The 19,246-nt window shown below is 37.2% G+C and overlaps 1 protein-coding gene across 2 annotated transcripts in view; it reads right to left on the minus strand.

Annotated features, from left to right (window-relative positions):
* The window catches only part of NBAS (NBAS subunit of NRZ tethering complex), a 340,305-nt gene that overhangs the window by 225,928 nt on the left and 95,131 nt on the right, over nucleotides 1-19,246 (minus strand). For both annotated transcript variants that reach the window (XM_082642209.1, XM_082642208.1), the window contains 2 exons: nucleotides 17,976-18,080; nucleotides 17,471-17,607 (listed from right to left, as the gene is read on the minus strand). In XM_082642209.1, coding sequence (XP_082498335.1) covers nucleotides 17,471-17,607; nucleotides 17,976-18,080 — 242 coding nt within the window. The remainder of the gene's footprint in view (nucleotides 1-17,470; nucleotides 17,608-17,975; nucleotides 18,081-19,246) is intronic.

A 19,246-nucleotide genomic window follows, 5' to 3' on the forward strand; every position in this document is an offset into this window, starting at 1 on the left:
AAAATATACATAAGGTGGGACATCTGTCTCATGTTTTCATGAAGTTCTTTAATTTCCTAGTACATATTTTGTATCCCCACTGTAAGTAAATTTTCCTTTCTTGTAAATATTCCTTTGCATCCACCACAACTCCTAGCAGTGTTACATGCATAGCAATAATATATCATCATTTAGCTAAATTTATATAAATGCATTATTTCATTTAATCCTCAAACACCCCATAAGTTAAGTATTATGATTATAAATTTGCAGGTAAGTAAACTCTATGAGCTCAAAAATCATCACTGACTTACTGAATGAATGAATGATTCAATGATCAGTAGAAACAGATCCACTGATAGTCTTTTTTTTTTTTTTTCCAAACTGGTAAGTTTTTTTTTTTTTTTTTTTAGTTTCTGCTTTACAACAAAGTGTATCAGTCATACATATACATCTGTTCCCACATCCCTTCCCTCATGCATCTCCCTCCCTCCCACCCTCCCCATCCCACCCCTCCAGGCGGTCACAAAGCACCGAGCCGATCTCCCTGTGCTCTGCGGCTGCTTCCCACTACACTGATAGTCTTTTAATTCTAAAAGCAGAGCTCTCAAAAACAAATAACAAGAAAACTCTTAAGAACTCGAAATATAAGATTTAGTCAAGATATAAATGAACAATAAATGAAAAATATAAAAGTCAATTTAAGAGGAAGACTACATACCTGAGACTGTGTAGCGAACTCTTTCAGCATTTATCTCACTGCTACTGTAATTATCTGTATACATGTCTTTCAGAGAATGAGCACTTTATACCCTCAGCACCTAACCTGAAGAAGGATCTCAGCAAAATGATTAAATCAAGTAATTAATTAGATAACTTCTTTAAGAAAGGAAGCACTGTGTGACTCTAACTTCTGAAAAACTCTTCAAAGAGAAAAATGAGTACTTCAGAAACCAAGTTGTATGATGGCAGTAAGAAGAAAAAATGCGGATACAAGATACATGAAAAGAAAAAGAAAAAGAAAGCACATTAACCTCATCTAAATGGATAGAAAAGTGGTATGATTCGTGGCAGGCATATTTACAATGTTATCTTTAGCTGTGTCAATCAATGTAGTGTTCATTAAAGGAAAAACACTGAAACCACCTCTGCTGTTCCCAGATCAAGCAGCTTACCAGACTTCCTTCCAAATTACTAAACCCTGCATGTTTTTCTGTTACCGCTGTCAGTGTGCTGAATTACAATCATTTGTGTCTTGCTCCTTTACTAAACTGTAAGCTCCTTCAAAGCTTTAGTCATTTTTATATCCTTCGTTCAATACCTGGCATGCATTTAAACCTCACTAAATATTTAATGGATGAATGGATGATAGACAGACTAAAGGATAGATGGATAAATCTGAATAAATGAAAAAACAAAAACTACCCAAACACCACAGCGGTATTTACATCTCAAGATCAATATGCTTTCCCTGTAACTAAAGATTTTGATCATGTACCTGAGGTTTATTCAAAAGTTTCTGATTTAAAGTTTCTAAAATGGACTGTAGGACTCCCTATCTCGCAGCCATGCCATTAGCAACATTGCAATACTGCAGACCACAGGTGACTCTTGGCCTGCGTGTAGGAGCATAAAGAAGCACAAAGAGATGTGGAATGCCCTAAGCTTTCAATAAACAAAGAGGCATAAAAGACTGTTTGCTCTGAGATACTGCTGTACAAGTCTATTTACAGCCTTTTCATCATGAGTCTTCTAAGTCTAGGCCAAATTACACTGCAGACTGACAATAACCACAACTGAAGAAATGAAAACCCCAGAAATAAAGAGGGAGAGGCTCTGGTGTCAATTCCACAAGCTGTGATTGGGAAGACAATGGTGTATGTGTCTGCAGTGTTAGTTATTCTAACACATCTCTATTGCTGATGAGCTTCAAAGTTAAACTAGAGACTGCAGGAAGAGAATGAAAGCAAAACACTGGAGAATTTGAAGGAAATGAGTCTCATTTCTTTATATAGATTCTTAACTGTGTAATAAACACTCATTCACAACATCAGAGACAGGAAGTACAGAAAGCGATCTGGGAATTGACCCTGGAATAAAAACAAAGTCCAAATTATCTGCAAGGAAAACAATAACAAATAAATACCTCTATATCTGCATTGCTAGATCACATTCTATAATTTTCAGATTAAAGAAACACATACAGATTAATTTACCCCATTACAAATTCAGAAACCTATTTCGATCAACTGTATAGCTGATCTAAGCTAACCTTCTAGTATACACAGTAAGGTAGCTGGTGAAACTCAGAGGTGCAACTGAATAAACCAACAGAATTGGGGAAAGGACAAAGCATGTTGCATAAAAACTGAGATACGAACTCTACTAGTGAGATGAATAAACCTAAATGTCTGGCATCCAATAAAAAATACAAGGTATGCAAAAAAGTAAGAAATTATGGCCCATAACCAGGAGAATAATCAATTTCCAAGAAACACCAATAACATGATAAGGAAAGACACAGAAAATGAAGAAGACCCAAATCTAACTCCTAGGAATAAAAAATTCAGCAGCTAAGATGAAAAACACACTGATGTCATTAATAGCAGACACTGCAAAAGAAAAGATTCGTAAGTTTATAAAGACATAGTAATAGGAACTAACCAAAATGAAACAAAGGGGAGAAAAATACTGAAAAAAGTTAACTGTGAGACAGAATCAAGTGGCTAACACACACATAAGTGGAGTCCCAGTAAAGAGTATGCATATTGGGGATAGAAGGAGGAAGAGGAAAAATACCTGAAGAAATAACAGGCCTGAATTTCCTAAATTTAGCACAGAAGATCCAAGAACGTCAATAAGCAACGATCAGAATAAACCTGAATGGACTTCTCTGGTGGCGCAGTGGTTAAGAATCTGCCTGCCAATGCAGGGGACACAGGTTCGAGCCCCAGTCCGCAAAGATCCCACATGCCGTGGAGCAACTAAGCCCGTGCGCCACAACTCCTGAGCCCATGCACCCAGAGCCCGTGCTCTGCAACAGGAGAAGTCACCGCAACAAGCAGCCCGTGCACCACAACAAAGAGTAGCCCTGCTCGCAGCAACTAGAGAAAGCCTGTGTGCGACAACAAAGATCCAACACAGCCAAAAATAAATAAATTAAAAAAAATACTTCCCTGCTAAAAAATGCTAACCATCATTAGAGCCTTCAGCAAGTCATAATCTTTTTGCAACAGTAACATCAAAGATCACTGATCACAGATCATATGACAAATATAATAATGAAAAAGTTTGAAATATTGCAGAAATTACCAAAATGTGACACAAAGTGAGCAAATGCTGTTGGAAAAAATAGTGCCCATAGACTTGCCTGATGTAGGGTTGCCACAAACCTTCAATTTGTAAAAGACACAGTATCTGCGAAGCACAATAAAGCAAAGTGCAATAAAACAAGGTCTACCTGTAAATGGTCTAAGCACGCCAATTAAAAGGCAGAGATTGCTAGATAAAACAGCAAGATTCAACTATGTTCTGTCTACAACAAACACACTTTAAATATAAAAAAACCAAAATGTTATTGTACATCCAGCATTAGAAAAATAAGAGAGGTATTTAATTTAAAGCACATCAGAAATCTGATCTCTTTTGAGGTAAAACAGTCCTCATAAACCACTCCATATGTTTAACAGACAAAACTAAGCTGTCATGTTATAAGTCAGGGTAGCGGTTCTGTCGGGTGAGGTGACCAGAAGAGGGTGAAAGGAGAGGGCACAGGGAGGCTGGTTATGTCTGTTTCTTAATCTTGTTCACTTTATGACAGTTCATCAAATTGCCCATTTATGATTTGTTCATTTTCCTACATTTACAAGTCAATAAAAAGTGAAATTAAAAACTTTAACTTCACTTGAAACAATGCTCAAGTTTTGATTAATAATCTGGAATCTCAGGCACCTGATACCAGAAAAGGGGTACTGTCACAGGTGAGAAATGAAAGCATTGGTGTCATCAAGGAGGAATATTCCCTATTACAATGTTGCATTTTGTTTACTCATCAGTCTTTAAAGCCGACTTAATGCACTTAAAACTAAAATATATCTATTACGCCATTCCCATCGACATGTACCAAAAACTGCCGCTGCTACCGCTACAGCCATACCCACTATCAACACAACCACCACTGTACACTGAATGCCGATTATATGCTAGGAACTGCGCTAGGTAACATTACCTCTTAGGTTACTAAACCATCACAATCCCTCCACAATTTCCCCATTTCACACTTGACAAAACTCAAGTTCCAAGAAGCTAAATGACTTCCCCAAAGGAACAAGCTAGCAAGTTCAGGACCAGGACACACACCCATGTTTCTGACTGAAAGCCTCTTGCTCCCTCCAGTGTACCATACTATCGCTTCTCTACATCAACTATGTGTCAATACCAGGCATGCGATCCCAACATTTGTACATATCGTGGATTTTTTCCATGGTTATTATATATAGCATCTAAACTTTAGGATTAAAAAATGGTACACACTGAGGTCAAAACATTTCTTAAAATAATGCAGATGCTTTGTCTACAAAATATCAATGTGATTCTTAATAGACTTTTACTTACTACAAATACAATATTTAAACAGGCTGGCCTGTATCAGAAATTGGAAAAATGCATCACACAGTTATTTATATGTTCGTTAAATACATGTGAAAAAGAGATTCACTGCTGTTACAGACAAGTATTTACATATTAATGAAATCTTGACAGGAAAAGACATTGTGTGATCAAAAAGAATTATACAGACTATTTCCCAAATGGTAATTTGACCATTCAGAAGATGTTATAATCTACTTAAAGATCCCATGTTCTGAAATTATTGGTCAAGGTATTTAAAGTTTGGAAGAAAATGAATAATGAAAGAAAACACTCATCTCCATGAAAAGAGTATCATTTGGTACCACTAGGTAATGCTGAAATCTAGTAACAGAATTTTAGGAAAATGCATTAGTTTAAAAAAAAAATAGGGGGACTTCCCTGGTGGCGCAGTGGTTAGGAATCCACCTGCCAATGCAGGGGACACGGGTTCGAGCCCTGGTCCGGGAAGATCCCACATGCAGCGGAGCAACTAAGCCCGTGTGCCACAACTACTGAGCCTGCACTCTAGAGCCTGCGAGCCACAACTACTGAAGCCCATGCTCCTAGAGCCCGTGCTCCGCAACAAAGAGAAGCCACCAAAACGAGAAGCCACCGAAACAAGAAGCCTATGCACCGCAATGAAGAGTAGCCCCCCGCTCACCGCAACTAGGGAAAGCCCGTGAGCAGCAACAAAGACCCAACACAGCTGAAAATAAATAAATTAATTCATTAAAACCTTAAGGATATATTTTTTAAAAAGCTAAAAAAACCCAGTACCTTCTCAGAGACTTTTTAATTTCAAATAAAGTCATAAACTTTACATCATGCTGTATACCTTAAACTTATACAGTGCTATATGTCAATTACATAACAATAAAACTGGAAGAAAAACATCATAAACATTAAACTATATTAAGCCACATTAAAAACATTTGACAAGGGCTTTCCTGGTGGCGCAGTGGTTGAGAGTCCGCCTGCCGATGCAGGGGACGCGGGTTTGTGCCCCGGTCCGGGAAGATCCCACATGCCGCGGAGCGGCTGGGCCTGTGAGCCATGGCCGCTGGGCCTGTGCGTCCGGAGCCTGTGCTCCACAACGGGAGAGGCCACAACAGTGAGAGGCCTGCGAACCGCAAAAAAAAAAAAAAAAAAAAAAAAATATGACAAAAGCTATATATACACTAAAATAACGATGCTTTTAAAATTATTTTTTAAAATAATTTCAGGACATATTTCTTCCCTAATACCTCTCAAATTTTTTCCCTGAAAGCAGGATAATAATCCCTTTTCTGCTTATCTCATAGACATGCTATGAGAATTGTATATGAATCATAAAATTCATTTGTAAATTTTTTTTAAGTTTCATAATCATGAAATGTTTGTCGAATACAGAGCAAATGAATTAGTAAATCATTACACCTTCATTTCTTTAGTGTAATACTTCTGAGTACCAAATACATAACAAATACCAACATACTTTCCAAGGTCCATAAAAATTACTCTAAAAAAGTATGGTTCCACTTTCATAATCAATAAAATTGCCCTAAATCTATTCTGTTGCTTTAAATAAACAGAAAGACAAGAACTAATCAAGTCAAAATCTAAGATGTCCACAGTGCCAGGAGACATGCAAAGCAATTCTCCCACTGCCAGCCCCAGACCCTGCTCCCAGACAAGGGAGGATCTTAGGTCTTTCCTCTCCTATCCAACCACCAGGTTATTCTTGGATTCAGAAACTGCCAACTTATCCCATTTTGTAGCATGCTGCCTGCACGCCTCTCTCTAATGACAGTCACCGCAGAAGGCCACATACTTATTTCAAGCCTAGAATATAAACCAATTTATTGTTCTTTGCTCACAGCAGTTCAGAAATAAACTGCGCATATGGGAATTGAATTTTGGTTAGGTAACTAATCAATTTTTCAATTTTAAAGGGTAAAGAAACACCTTTATGTTTCCCTTGAGAATCAAAAAGGTGAATGCAATGCCCCAATCTTTCCATAATTATTTCATCATCCAGGCTATAGTTTAGGTGATATTTCATTACAACAACAAAAAACATATGGTGGAAATAGAATGCCCAATAAAAACTGCTTCTTAAACATTTCAAGGAAGAAAAAAGAGATCTTTATGATCAGGACTGGGCTACATAAAAACCTGAGTAAAAAAAGATTCAAATTGTTCACTGGAAAACCTCTGCACTAATTCATTTTCAATTAACAAGTTAATTGCGAATATCTTTTGTACTCTGAGACTACATGATATCATATATGTGAGGACTAAGTCGGTGAAACAACTTCAGGTTAAATATTTATTCAGATGACTCTTTCCTACTCAAACTTCCCAGCATCAAAAACACACTCAACCTTCAAGGCCTAGATCAAACTTTACCTCTGCCAAGAAGGCTTTCCTGATTTACCTCCTTTGTAACAGAAAGTAATCTCTCCTATCTCTAAAGCCATTTATACTCCTCCTGTGACACATATTTTAACTTTATGGTAGTTATATCTATAATTAACCTGTCTGATCTTCCCTACTAGATTCTAATTTATCTGTGGACAGGGACCACATCTGACTCATATACCTATCCACCTATTTAATCTAATATAATGCCTTTACATGGTACATAATTATTCCCTAAATTTTTATTGAAATAACACAAAATTTTATAGTCATTCACCTTCTTTAGACTATTCTTTCAATGAAAATGAAATAGTTTAAAGCAACTTACAAATGCTTCAATTTTTAAATCAGTTTCACATGTACTCATGATTAATTATAAATTTCACTGAAAAGTTAAAATTCAGAAACCAACATCTGCTTCATAAGAAACATTACAGTAATATGCTTCTTATGGGAGAAAAACTTCCAGAATAACCTTAAAACTATGAAACTAAGCCAACAGTAATTGATCCTCCTACTGTTTTCTGTTGCCTTTCAAGAAAAAAAAAAAAAAATCAACCAAACAATAACTTACCTTCTGAATCGAAAGCTGCCTACAGTCAACTTTGACTTCAATGAAAAAGATAGTTCAAATTATTTCATCTCTGAAAAAGTCACAAACTAATGTAAAATATCAAAACATCACTAATTTGAAACTCGAAGTGTAGGAAAAAGTAAACTCCTGTCTACCTTACAGTTGTGAAGAATGGGAATAATGTCATCTGATCTTTTTCAAGGTAAATTCTTTATTTGATTTATATGATTTAAGTTAAAAGGTATATGAATTTGACCTAGATCAAGTTTGTCCTACTAAAAAATTTAATAAAATGCATATTGATGTTTTGCTTTTATGACATAAATTTAATGTTGTTGTAGTAACAGAAAAAGTCTCCATATTTGGCTATTCAAACCCAAGATTTAGAAAACAAAGTATTAGATGTGATATTAGAAGCTCCCTTCATTTGGATGCCCTCTTCATCACCGAAAGATAAAGAAAAGGCTCTCCACAAGGAGTCAGGCAGCAATGGTGATGTAACACCCCGTCCTGAACGAGAACTCATCTTTGTCCTTTACTTTATTTAAGAAATACTTTTACAGCATAAACAGAAACATGGCCCACAGGTGGCCAGCCACTCTAAATCTTATTTGTGATATTAATTTTACTAAAAGCATATTATGCCTGGAGGACATTATGCCAGTCACAAAAAGACAAATACTGTATAGTCAAATTCATAAAACGAAAGTAAAATGGTGGTTGTCAGGGGCTGGGTTGAAAGAAAAATGGGGAGTTGTTATTTAATAGGTACAGAGTTTGTTTCCCAAGATAAAAAGGGTTCTGGAAATTGAGGGCACAACAATGTGAATGTACTTAACACTACTGAACTGCACACTGAAAAATGGTTAAGATGGTAAATTTTTATGTATTTTACGATTAAAAAAATTTTTTAAATAAAATAAAAAGTATATCAAGGCCAAATGGTCCTAATGGTCCCTATGCTTAACACAGAGTCAAAAATATACACCGCCAAAGATATGATCCAGAAATACACTAAAGATATACATATATTCACTCTGAAGACGATGGTAGACCACAACTAGTATATTACCTTGCTTTCAGTAGGAAAAGTCAGACAGGTTTCCTTTCCAGATTGTTTCAGAAAGAATGCTACTGAGTCCATTTTATTTACTTTGCTACATCGACCCCTTGTGTTTTCCAAATTTCTTCACATAACTACCATTCGTTCATCCAACAGTCATTAACCATCATTGCATTCATCAGTATATTCAAAGCACCTGCTTGTGAGATAATGTTAGTCTGGTCATAAAAAACAAAACAAAACAAAAATGTGCCACGGGATACTAGCAGCCTCTAAAAGCAAAAATATCCTCCAAATTTGTCACCCAAAGGCCTTCTAGTTATGGGGGAGTGACAAAGACTTATCAATGAGGAGAAGAGGATGCAAAGCGTATTTACCCAATGACATTTCCCAATGAAAAATGAAAATGGGAAAATTCTTGGGGACCCTGGATTTTCTGTTGCATTACCAAGCGAGGTAGAGAGGCACCAAAGGGACAAAGGCCTGAGAAAAGCAGAAATGGTTTAGGGTTAGCAAGGGAATAAAATACCGGGGACAAACACACGAGTTAAAGTATGCACAGCACAAAGAGGGCCTGGGTCTGCAAGTCACAGGGAGGAAACTTCTGCCAGTTGGTTTGTCACACAATTTATCAGACTGTTTTGCAAGGTTCTTCTAAATGAAGGCGGGGTAAGTGCTTTTTACACTCTAGGATAATAGATAGCACTTTCTGAATATGAGACTAGGTATGAGAATATGAAATGACTATAAACAGACCTAATATTAGGTTGACATCATATTCTATTTAAACAACTGGTGACTTAAAATTTTTCACTCAGCCACTTCTTATTTTCAGCCTTAATGATATGTCACATAAATTACTGTGGAACTAAAGGTAGAGAATGGTCAGAAGTCAGTCAGCAAATAATACAAATAATCGCCAACTCTGAAAAGAAAATGGAAACGTCTAAAACACATTTTCATAGTTCACACAAGCACAGCCCATCTGTATATTATAGCATGCTTTTCACAGTCAAAATTTCAATCATCAAATAATCTAAACTTAGATATTCACAAGCAAACGAACTGCCAAGTTACTATAGAAACAGTTTTTCAAGGATGATGAGAAGAATGAGGTGTTCTGGATACTCTATTTCCATCAACAGAGGTTTGCTACTTGTACTATAAAATGCTTTAAATATTGCAATACACCAAAATACGCTGAATATAATTCAATCTTTCCTTGCCAATTCTGGAGGCGATCCAGGAATATAAATATTAGGATCAATTTTCACTGTCTAGTAATAAATATGTGTCAAAGAACTTCATGAGTGACAGATACTGAATGACAGAGTTTATTTCCATATATTAAAAGTAAATGAAGTCTAAATGCAATGTGGTATCCTAGATCAGATACTGCAACTGAAAAAGGATATTAGGAGAAACACTCCTTAAATCCAAATAAATACGTAGTTTAGTTAACAGTAACATATGGTCAGTTCTGCAATGTTTTCAAAATGCAAACTTGTTCCAATAAATTAATATATTATGGAACAACTTCAGCAAAACAAATTTCACATTTGCTGATGCCCAATTCCATCCACAAGGAACAATAGGTAAACACAGAAAACTGCACTCGGCTGAATCAAGCCACATCAGCTCACGTGTGCATGCACACACACTCCCCAAACATCCAGCAGCAGCCTCAGTTCCCAGAATGTATCAGGAGCCACTCCAGTCCACATCTGGGGCTACAACTTTGTACTGGAATTCTAACCACCCCCCTCCTCCACTTCCCAATAACACACAAACTGCAACTGCTCCAACAATCACTTCCATAAGCAGTCTTTTTCAGGTCTTTGTCAAGGTAAAGTGCCATATTTTAGTATTTACGTGTTTCTTAATCATTTAATATATGTAAAACTATACTACGATTGTTACTACATTCCTAACTTTGTTCCACTAACCCTATTCTCCCCATAAGCCCTGTGGTTCTCACTGAAGTATTTTGCATAGTGCAGTGATTTTTAGGAATGCATATGTCACGTTATATGCAGGACTATTCCAGCAGTAATTTCTTAGTTTTGACAAATGTGCTATGATTATGTAAGAAGGAAGAGGAAGCTAGGCAAGGGGTGTACAGGAGCTTTCTGTATTATCTTTGCAACTTTTCCATTACTATAAAAATATTCCAATAAGTTTAAAATAATAATTATATAACATATATAAGGCCAAGGCCTTAGCATGGGATTCTGCATTAATAATAATTCCTAATGCTTAAGTGGCAATGACTTGGTGCCAAGCACCATTCCCGGTGTTTTACATACATTAACTCGGTCATTCTCACAATGCTATGAAGTAAGTGCTATAATCATCCCTATTTTACAGGTGAGAAGACTGAGGTACAGTTAGAAAACGTGTCCAAGATCACAAATCTAGGCAACTTGGCTCTAGCCAGTCACTGTTTTTATCCCACTCCTATATTATTTCAACAGACAACTGTTTTGAATACAACCTTTTAAACTAACCTGCTTTCACCACTCTGGAAAGGTTTTCCAATAAAACAAAAGGCATAAATGAAAAATCTAAATAAACTTTCTAAAACATGCTATAAGCATCAAAAATACCAAAAGTCAAAAAATATACTTCTCTTTCTTTCACCAAAAAAAACCCTCTAGGGCTTCCCTGGTGGCACAGTGGTTGAGAGTCTGCCTGCCGATGCAGGGGACACGGGTTCGTGCCCCGGTCCGGGAAGATCCCACATGCTGCGGAGCGGCTGGGCCCGTGAGCCATGGCCGCTGAGCCTGCGCGTCCGGAGCCTGTGCTCCGTGACAGGAGAGGCCACAACAGTGAGAGGCCCGCATACCGCAAAAACAAACAAACAAACAAACAAACAAAAACCTCTATTACCACAAACTGCCAAAGTTAACAAAGATGGTATGAAACATCATCTTTGTACTAAAAGAGTCAAATAGAATACAAAATGTAAACGTTTTACAGCAATGACAAACTAAGGATAGGTAGCTAACAAAAACATGTATCACCTATGACAGATAATATAATTTCAAAGTTTTATATAACTTGGTCACATTTCATCAATGTCAAATACGATTATTTAAGAATGACAATATAAAACACTAAAATAACACAAACCAAAGTTTCCCAGCAATCATAATCATAAAATTTGGTTCAATTAAAATTAGTTAATCAAACTTCCATTAAAAGCCAAGGCACACATATATATGGAATCTAAAAAAAAGAATGGCTCTGAAGAACCTAGGGGCAGGACAGGAATAAAGATGCAGATGTAGAGAATGGACTTGAGGACATGGGGAGGGGGAAGGGTAAGCTGGGACAAAGTGAGAGAGTGGCATGGATATATATACACTACCAAATGTAAAATAGATAGCTAGTGGGAAGCAGCCGCATAGCACAGGGAGATCAGCTCAGTGCTTTGTGACCACCTAGAGGGGTGGGATAGGGAGGGTGGGAGGGAGATGCAAGAGGGAGGAGATATGGGGATATATGTATATGTATAGCTGATTCACTTTGTTATAAAGCAGAAACTAATACACCATCATAAAGCAATTATACTCCAATAAAGATGTTAAAAAAAAATGTCAAGGTAAACATTCTGCCAATGGCATTCCAAAACAGAGTAGGTGAAAGGTCAACTATTTGGCTGACCTAAGCTAGGAAGAAAATTAAGCAGGAAAGGAGGATTTAAAGTGAGGGTAAGAGAGAAAAGACAGTCTCTTCAATAAGTGGTGCTGGGAAAACTGGACAGCTACGTGTAAAAGAATGAAATGAGAACACTCCCTAACACCACACACAAAAATAAACTCAAAATGGATTAGAGACCTAAATGTAAGACCAGACGCTATAAAACTCTTAGAGGAAAACATAGGAAGAACACTCTTTGACATAAATCACAGAAAGATCTTTTTTGTTCCAACTCCTAGAGTAATGGAAATAAAAATAAACAAATGAGACCTAATGAAACTTAAAATCTTCTGCAAAGCAAAGGAAACTACAAACAAGACGAAAAGACAACCCTCAGAATGGGAGAAAATATATGCAAATGAATCAACAGACAAAGGATTAATCTCCAAAATATATAAACAGCTCATGCAGCTCAATATTAAAAAAACAAACAACCCAATCCAAAAATGGGCAGAAGACCTAAAAAGACATTTCTCCAAAGAAGACATACAGATGGCCAAGAAGCACATGAAAAGCTGCTCAACATCACTAATTATTAGAGAAATGCAAAGCAAAACTGCAGTGAGGCATCACCTCACACCAGTCAGAATGGACATCATCAGAAAATCTACAAACAACAAATGCTGGGGAGGGTGTGGAGAAAAGGGAACCCTCTTGCACTGTTGGGGGGAATGTAAATTGATAGAGCCACTATGGAGAACAGTATGGAGGTTCCTTAAAAAACTAAAAATAGAACTACCATGTGACTCAGCAACCCCACTACTGGGCATATACCCTGAGAAAACCATAATTCAAAAAGACACATGTGCCCCAGTGTTCATTGCAGCACTATTTACAATAGCCAGGTCATGGAAGCAAGCTAAATGCCCATCGACAGACGAATGGATAAAGAAGATGTGGTACATATATACAATGGAATATTACTCAGCCATAAAAAGGAACGAAATTGGGTCATTTGTAGAGACGTGGATGGACCCAGAGACTGTCATACAGAGTGAAGTAAGTCAGAAAGAGAAAAACAAATACCGTATATTAACACATATATGTGGAACCTAGAAAAATGGTACAGATGAACCAGTTTGCAGGGCAGAAACAGAGACACAGATGTAGAGAACAAACATATGGACACCAAGGGGGGAAAGCAGTGGGGTGGGGGGGTGGGGGGGATGGATTGGGAGATTGGGATTGACATGTAGACACTGATGTGTATAAAATGGATAATTTTATAACTATAATGGATAATTCAAAAATAAATAAATAAAGTGAGGGTAAAATTCTAAATAGAATGGCCAAGGAAGATCAATAAACTGGAGGAGACAAATAACCATATAATATGTTAGGTATAAGTGCTAGAAGAAAAGAAAACTCAGATAAGGGCAGAGAGAGGAGGGAGTGGAAGCAATGGGGAAGAGTGGTTGAGGAAGGCTTTTTTGAAGAGGGCGCCTTTGAGCAGAGACAAAGTCATGTGAAGATCCAGGAGGACACACCCAGCAGGAGCACACTAACCTTGAAAAGCCCTAAGGGGGGCGGGGAGGGAAGGCCTGGCATGTTCATGGGACTGCCAGTGTGGCAGAGTGGAGAGAGCAGGGCACTGTGCCAAGTGTCCCAACAGCAAGCTGAAGGCAGTGGGGAGCTACGCGGTCATTCTGCGTTTGGGAGCCGTCCATTTAGAGCTTAGTGACTTGTTTCTAATCAATTCAACAGATAATTAAAAAGTCATTATTACTTGAAAAATACAAGTTGGCGGGCTGAAGAGAAGATAAAGCAGGATGAAATATAGGCTCTACTACTGAGCAATGTATACGATCACAGAAAAACAAGGCATGCACACAGAACATTCTACAGCTGTCCGAGGCATTAAACAAGGAAGTGGCAAGACCATTTCAGGAGCTGGCAAACACTGTAACTGAGGAGAAGAAGAGAGAAAGCAAAAAAGGCTGCAGACTTAGAGTCTTCTCAACTCATCTCTTCCTCAGTTTGAAAGCATGATGCTGCAAGCAGGAACTTCTGTTCCTGTGTGAACCATACCTGATGACTCCTGCTGAAGAGGAACTGTGTTCACTCATTTCAAGACCCCTACCATAGCGCCAGGCATGCAGAAGGGGCTCGGTCAAACAGTGAGGGGTGTTTACATTCCAACAGACACTTTGTGTCCATCTGACCCAAAGTTTCCAAGTGATTTCAAAATGAATAGCAAGTACTCAAAAAATATATTTCCTAAAAAAGGGAAATAAGTCCTACGATTGTATCTTATGGATCTCCACGTCCATTAGAGTAAAACTTTGAATAGGGTAGAAGAGTACAGGCTTCAACTATGGGCTAAAATAGCAATTGAATCTTTAAGGCGGTGGGAGCCTTGGAGAAACATTACCTGGACACCTCCCTTGTTAATAAGTGAAAGCATATTCAGTTGCAATCCCTTCAGGACATCTTTTCATCTCTTTTGTAAATGGGCATAAAATGGACCTAATTTATCCAGTTAGCAAACAACTTTAGAGAACTACTACACAAACACCTGGGCCCTGAGGATCCAAAACTCAGGAAGAGATGGCCTCCATCTTGAAGTTAGTGAGTTTAAGGCTGGGTGTTTATTAAAGAAGAGAACAAGGGGTAGAAAGGCAGTAATAAAAATGACTGACTATAATACAAAATAAAAAGTGCTACACTGAAAGAATGAACAAAGAATTAAGAGAATATAGGGAAATGAATAATTACTGAAGACCTCATAGAAGAGGCTATGCCTGAAACAACTGTGGTTTTGCTTTGCAGTCACATAAAAGACATTACTATTAAAATCTATTGTTCTTTCTCAGTCTTTCTAACTATAGCAAAAATATAATCAATGTGAAAGACTTTCTTGAGAAACAAAGATTAACAAAAAAATAAATCTATATTTTCTCAATATATTTAAAATGATTATAACTTAAGGACTCACAAGAAATCAGTCTTTTCCAAGTTTGTCTAAGCAACACATCCCACAAGAAAGGTTCAAAATAACATCTAATTACCCTCTGCTGCAATGATATACCCAAAGTATTTACTGCCATTTAAATCAGTTATGACAGCCACCATAAAGGAACCATAGATAGGGCTTTCAAAGATAACATATAGCATTGGGCATTGTAAAACTATTCTAAAAACCAATTCTAAAATTTCAGGTTAAAATCAAATGTTTAAGCAATCATCAGAAGACAATGCAAATAAATGAGTTCAAATCTAAGGAGAAATTACCTTTAGAAAAAACATTAAGACAGTGGCCCTTTTCTCTATACTAACAATGTACAGTAGAAAAGGTCATTTCCATGCAGATTAGATCTATCTTGCAAATAGGCAGAAAATAAATGAATTATATTCTGAAATATTTGTAAATACATATTTATAGACTGCATTTACTTATCAGTATTCAGATCTAAAAGAAACTGCTTGAAAGGTACATCCCAAGCTTTTTCTTTTTCCTCACTTTTATCATAACAAAGAATTACATTTTAGTACTAACAGTAATGCAAAATAGGGAATTTATAACTTCTATTTTTAGAGCTTACTGACTTACAACTCTAAGTAAAAATAGGTTCAAATCCTGGCTGCACTTACATAAAGTTTAATATGCTATTAAACCTCTGTAAATCTCAGCTTTCTATAATAACAGAGATAATACCAAAAGTGTCGGGAGACCGGATGTAAGTATGTGCCAAATGCATAGTAATTACTGTATAAATGCTGGTCATTATCGTCAACACCTAAGCCTACAACTATGCAGGGGAGGTGTAGAGGGGGGAATGAGGAAGCCAAATGATCCCCAGGTCCCTTCCCATATCACTGTAAGTTGCCAGTAGCTAGAGTCTGGAACAATGATTTCAGTCAGAGCCGTCATAATCCCTTACAGTGTATTTTATAGTTTACAAGCAGACTTCATACAGATCAATTCACCTATTACTAAAAGTATGCAACATGAGTAAGCAAGACAGGGACTCTCAACTCTTTTTAAGATTGGGCAAACAAATTCAGAAAGGATGCCATTAATGACTGAGCCACATTTACTAGGGGGCTAGTTTACCGGATATAAAAGGTCTCACAAATGGACATATTCTTGCCTTCTGCCTCTATATGGTCAGACAGAAGCAAGGTATGCTACTCCCAGGTGGCATTCAGGCCTGGGGCTGATGACCTGCCCATCTCTGGGCTACACACTGAGGCAAACACAGCTGAGTCTGGAACAACAGGGAGGATAAGGGTGTCAACCCTCCATGCAGTCAAAAACCCCTTATAACTTATAGTCAGCCCTCCATGCACGTGGATCCTCTGGACACACAGTTCCACATCCTCAGATTCAGCCAACTGAGGATCATGTCGTTTTGTAGTATTTACTACTGAAAAAAAGTCCATGTGTGAGTGGAACTGCACAGATTGAACCCGTGTTGTTCAAGGGTCAACTGTATATTCTCTTTTCTTCATTCTCAGGAAGTGATGTTCTGGCCTTTGGAAGCCCACCAGATGGTACAACTGGGTCTTAATGGTCCCACTGGTCTTAAGAGTCTATGTCACACATCACAACCCAATTATCAAAAAGCCTTCAACTGAGATAAGGAGCATTAGTATAATAGGAAAGAGGTACTTTGGTTTCCCATCTGTCTTTGTGCCTCTGGAACTTCATAGGGAGAAAAGGTTGTTGAGAAAAGCAGGATCCCCAGGACATTCCTGGGTTCCCTGGACCTACAGCCTAATATTGTCAGAACTACACTTCAATTTCTAAAAGATACAACTAATTCAAACAGACATTGTTATCCTAAAAACTGTTCTTAACCATAAAACACTATATATTGAGTACATAGCCATAAAGCTAGGAGACTTTCTTTTCTTTTTTTTTTTTTTTTTTTAGTACCAGAAGACTTTCAAAAAAAAAAAAAAAGTAAAGTTCACATTCCGTACATTACAGTAATCCTATTATGCTAGACACATTTTGGTTTGGCCTCAGGATCACATAAAAATAAATTAGAAATCATTTTATAATCAGAAAAAAAAGTTTAAATTGTTTACATTTAAATTTTTTTTAATTTAAGATGTTTAACAAGAAACAAAAATTGTTACTTAGTAAAAAGGTAAAATTCAGTGAACATAGTACATACCAAGCTTCAGGGAGCAAAACAGAATATTCATGTGGAGAAGTGGTCTCTGGGAAGTTGGAGAGAATCACAAGGCGATGAGGAAGCAGCTCAGATCCATGGTAAGTGAACAGAATTTCTAGGGCTTGTACATTACTTTCCTGTACAGAAGGCAAGGGCAAGTTTCTAACGTGAACCTTAGAAATAAAGGAGTGATTTTGGATGACAACATTCAAAACCTTAAAATTAACTTTTTTATGCAGTTCTGATATGAAGTGCTTTGAAAGATTCCTGATTTTTCCAGGTCTGTATCACTTTTCTCAACCTAATGCTCTAAAAATTATTTTTAGAACTCAGAATGACGAATAAAAAAATTTTAACATGATTCTATTTTCTCTACATTTATTAATATAGTACAACACAGAAAGGAAATGTAATGATATATGCATGCAATAACATTAACTGCATGGCTCGAAGACTTAGAAAGTGTTAATAACCATAATTGTTTTATTTACAAAAAAGAAATTACCCGAGCATAAGTTCTTGCTGAGAGAACAATATTCTGATTTCTGAACTTCTTAAAGAATTCAGCATCATATCTCTGTTCAGATGCGTGAGGCACTCTGAGGATTTCCTGAGGGGAAACAGTGATTTAATGGAAAGGCTTTTAAATGTGGGTGACAAGAAAATATTAAAAACCATTACAACTCTGCCTACCTCAATAAATAAGGCCTGAATTAATTAAACTCTCAACTGTTAACTAAAGTATTACATCTGTATTCTTGTCTTTATTTGGAAAATGGCTATATTTATAAATGCTGTTAATTAAAAAAAAATCCAGAAGTAAATGAAATAGGCAGTAAAATTACAGTAGGACAACCAAAATCCACCGCCTGGTAAAAACAAATAAGCAACAGCTACATATGGCTATGTACTATGGGCACCTGTCACATCTGTGTGAGAACTTTAGATTAACTTTACTGCTGCTGGAGTGATCTATGTAAATTGCAGATCGAACCATTCATTCTTTAATCAGATACTTAGTAGGTGTCAATAATGTGCAAGGGGCACTGTGATAGGCAGTGGTGATACAACGAACAATAATACAGCTTCCCTGCTCTCCAAGTAGCTCAAAATCTAGTAGGGAAGACAAACAAGCAGTAAGAACAGGTAAAGGGAAACACATAGGAAGGGTGCTAAAACTAGTCCTGGGAGGAGAGGGAAGGCCTCCCAGAAGGGACGCCAAAGCTGAAACATAAAGAATAAACAGCAGTTAGCCATGGCAATGGCAAGTGTACATCTCCCCACTACAGCGGATGACTTCAGGCTCATTTCTCTTGTGTTTATGCTGAACCCCAGATACCTAGCATGCTGGCTTTCACATAATAAATAGCCAATAAATATCTGTTAACTGCATTAACTTACTGAGATAGGAAAGAGGGAAGAAAGAGGATGTTCAGAGGAGGTTCTTGCTTCCTATTTATTTAGACAAAATACTTACCTTCTCTAAGCCTCACATCCATAAAACTGAGAGGATAACAATACCTGCCTCAAAGGGCTGTCAAGAAATAATCTGAATTAAGTACCTAAGACACTGGCTGGCAAACAGTAAGTCCTCAACAAATATGTTGGTATTTTTTAAGGTATTCTCTTAACTACTGATTTCTTCAAATATTTCCTGAGCTCCTCAACAAGCCAGGTCTCGTTCAGAGCTCTGGTGATACTGCAGCAAACAAGACAAGATCCTTACCCTTATGGAGCTTCTATGCTTGCAGCCCGCCCCCCTGTACAGTAGTCCCA

The sequence above is a fragment of the Mesoplodon mirus genome (assembly GCF_964341445.2).
Source record: "Mesoplodon mirus genome assembly, chromosome: 14".
NCBI classification, from domain to species: domain Eukaryota; kingdom Metazoa; phylum Chordata; class Mammalia; order Artiodactyla; family Ziphiidae; genus Mesoplodon; species Mesoplodon mirus.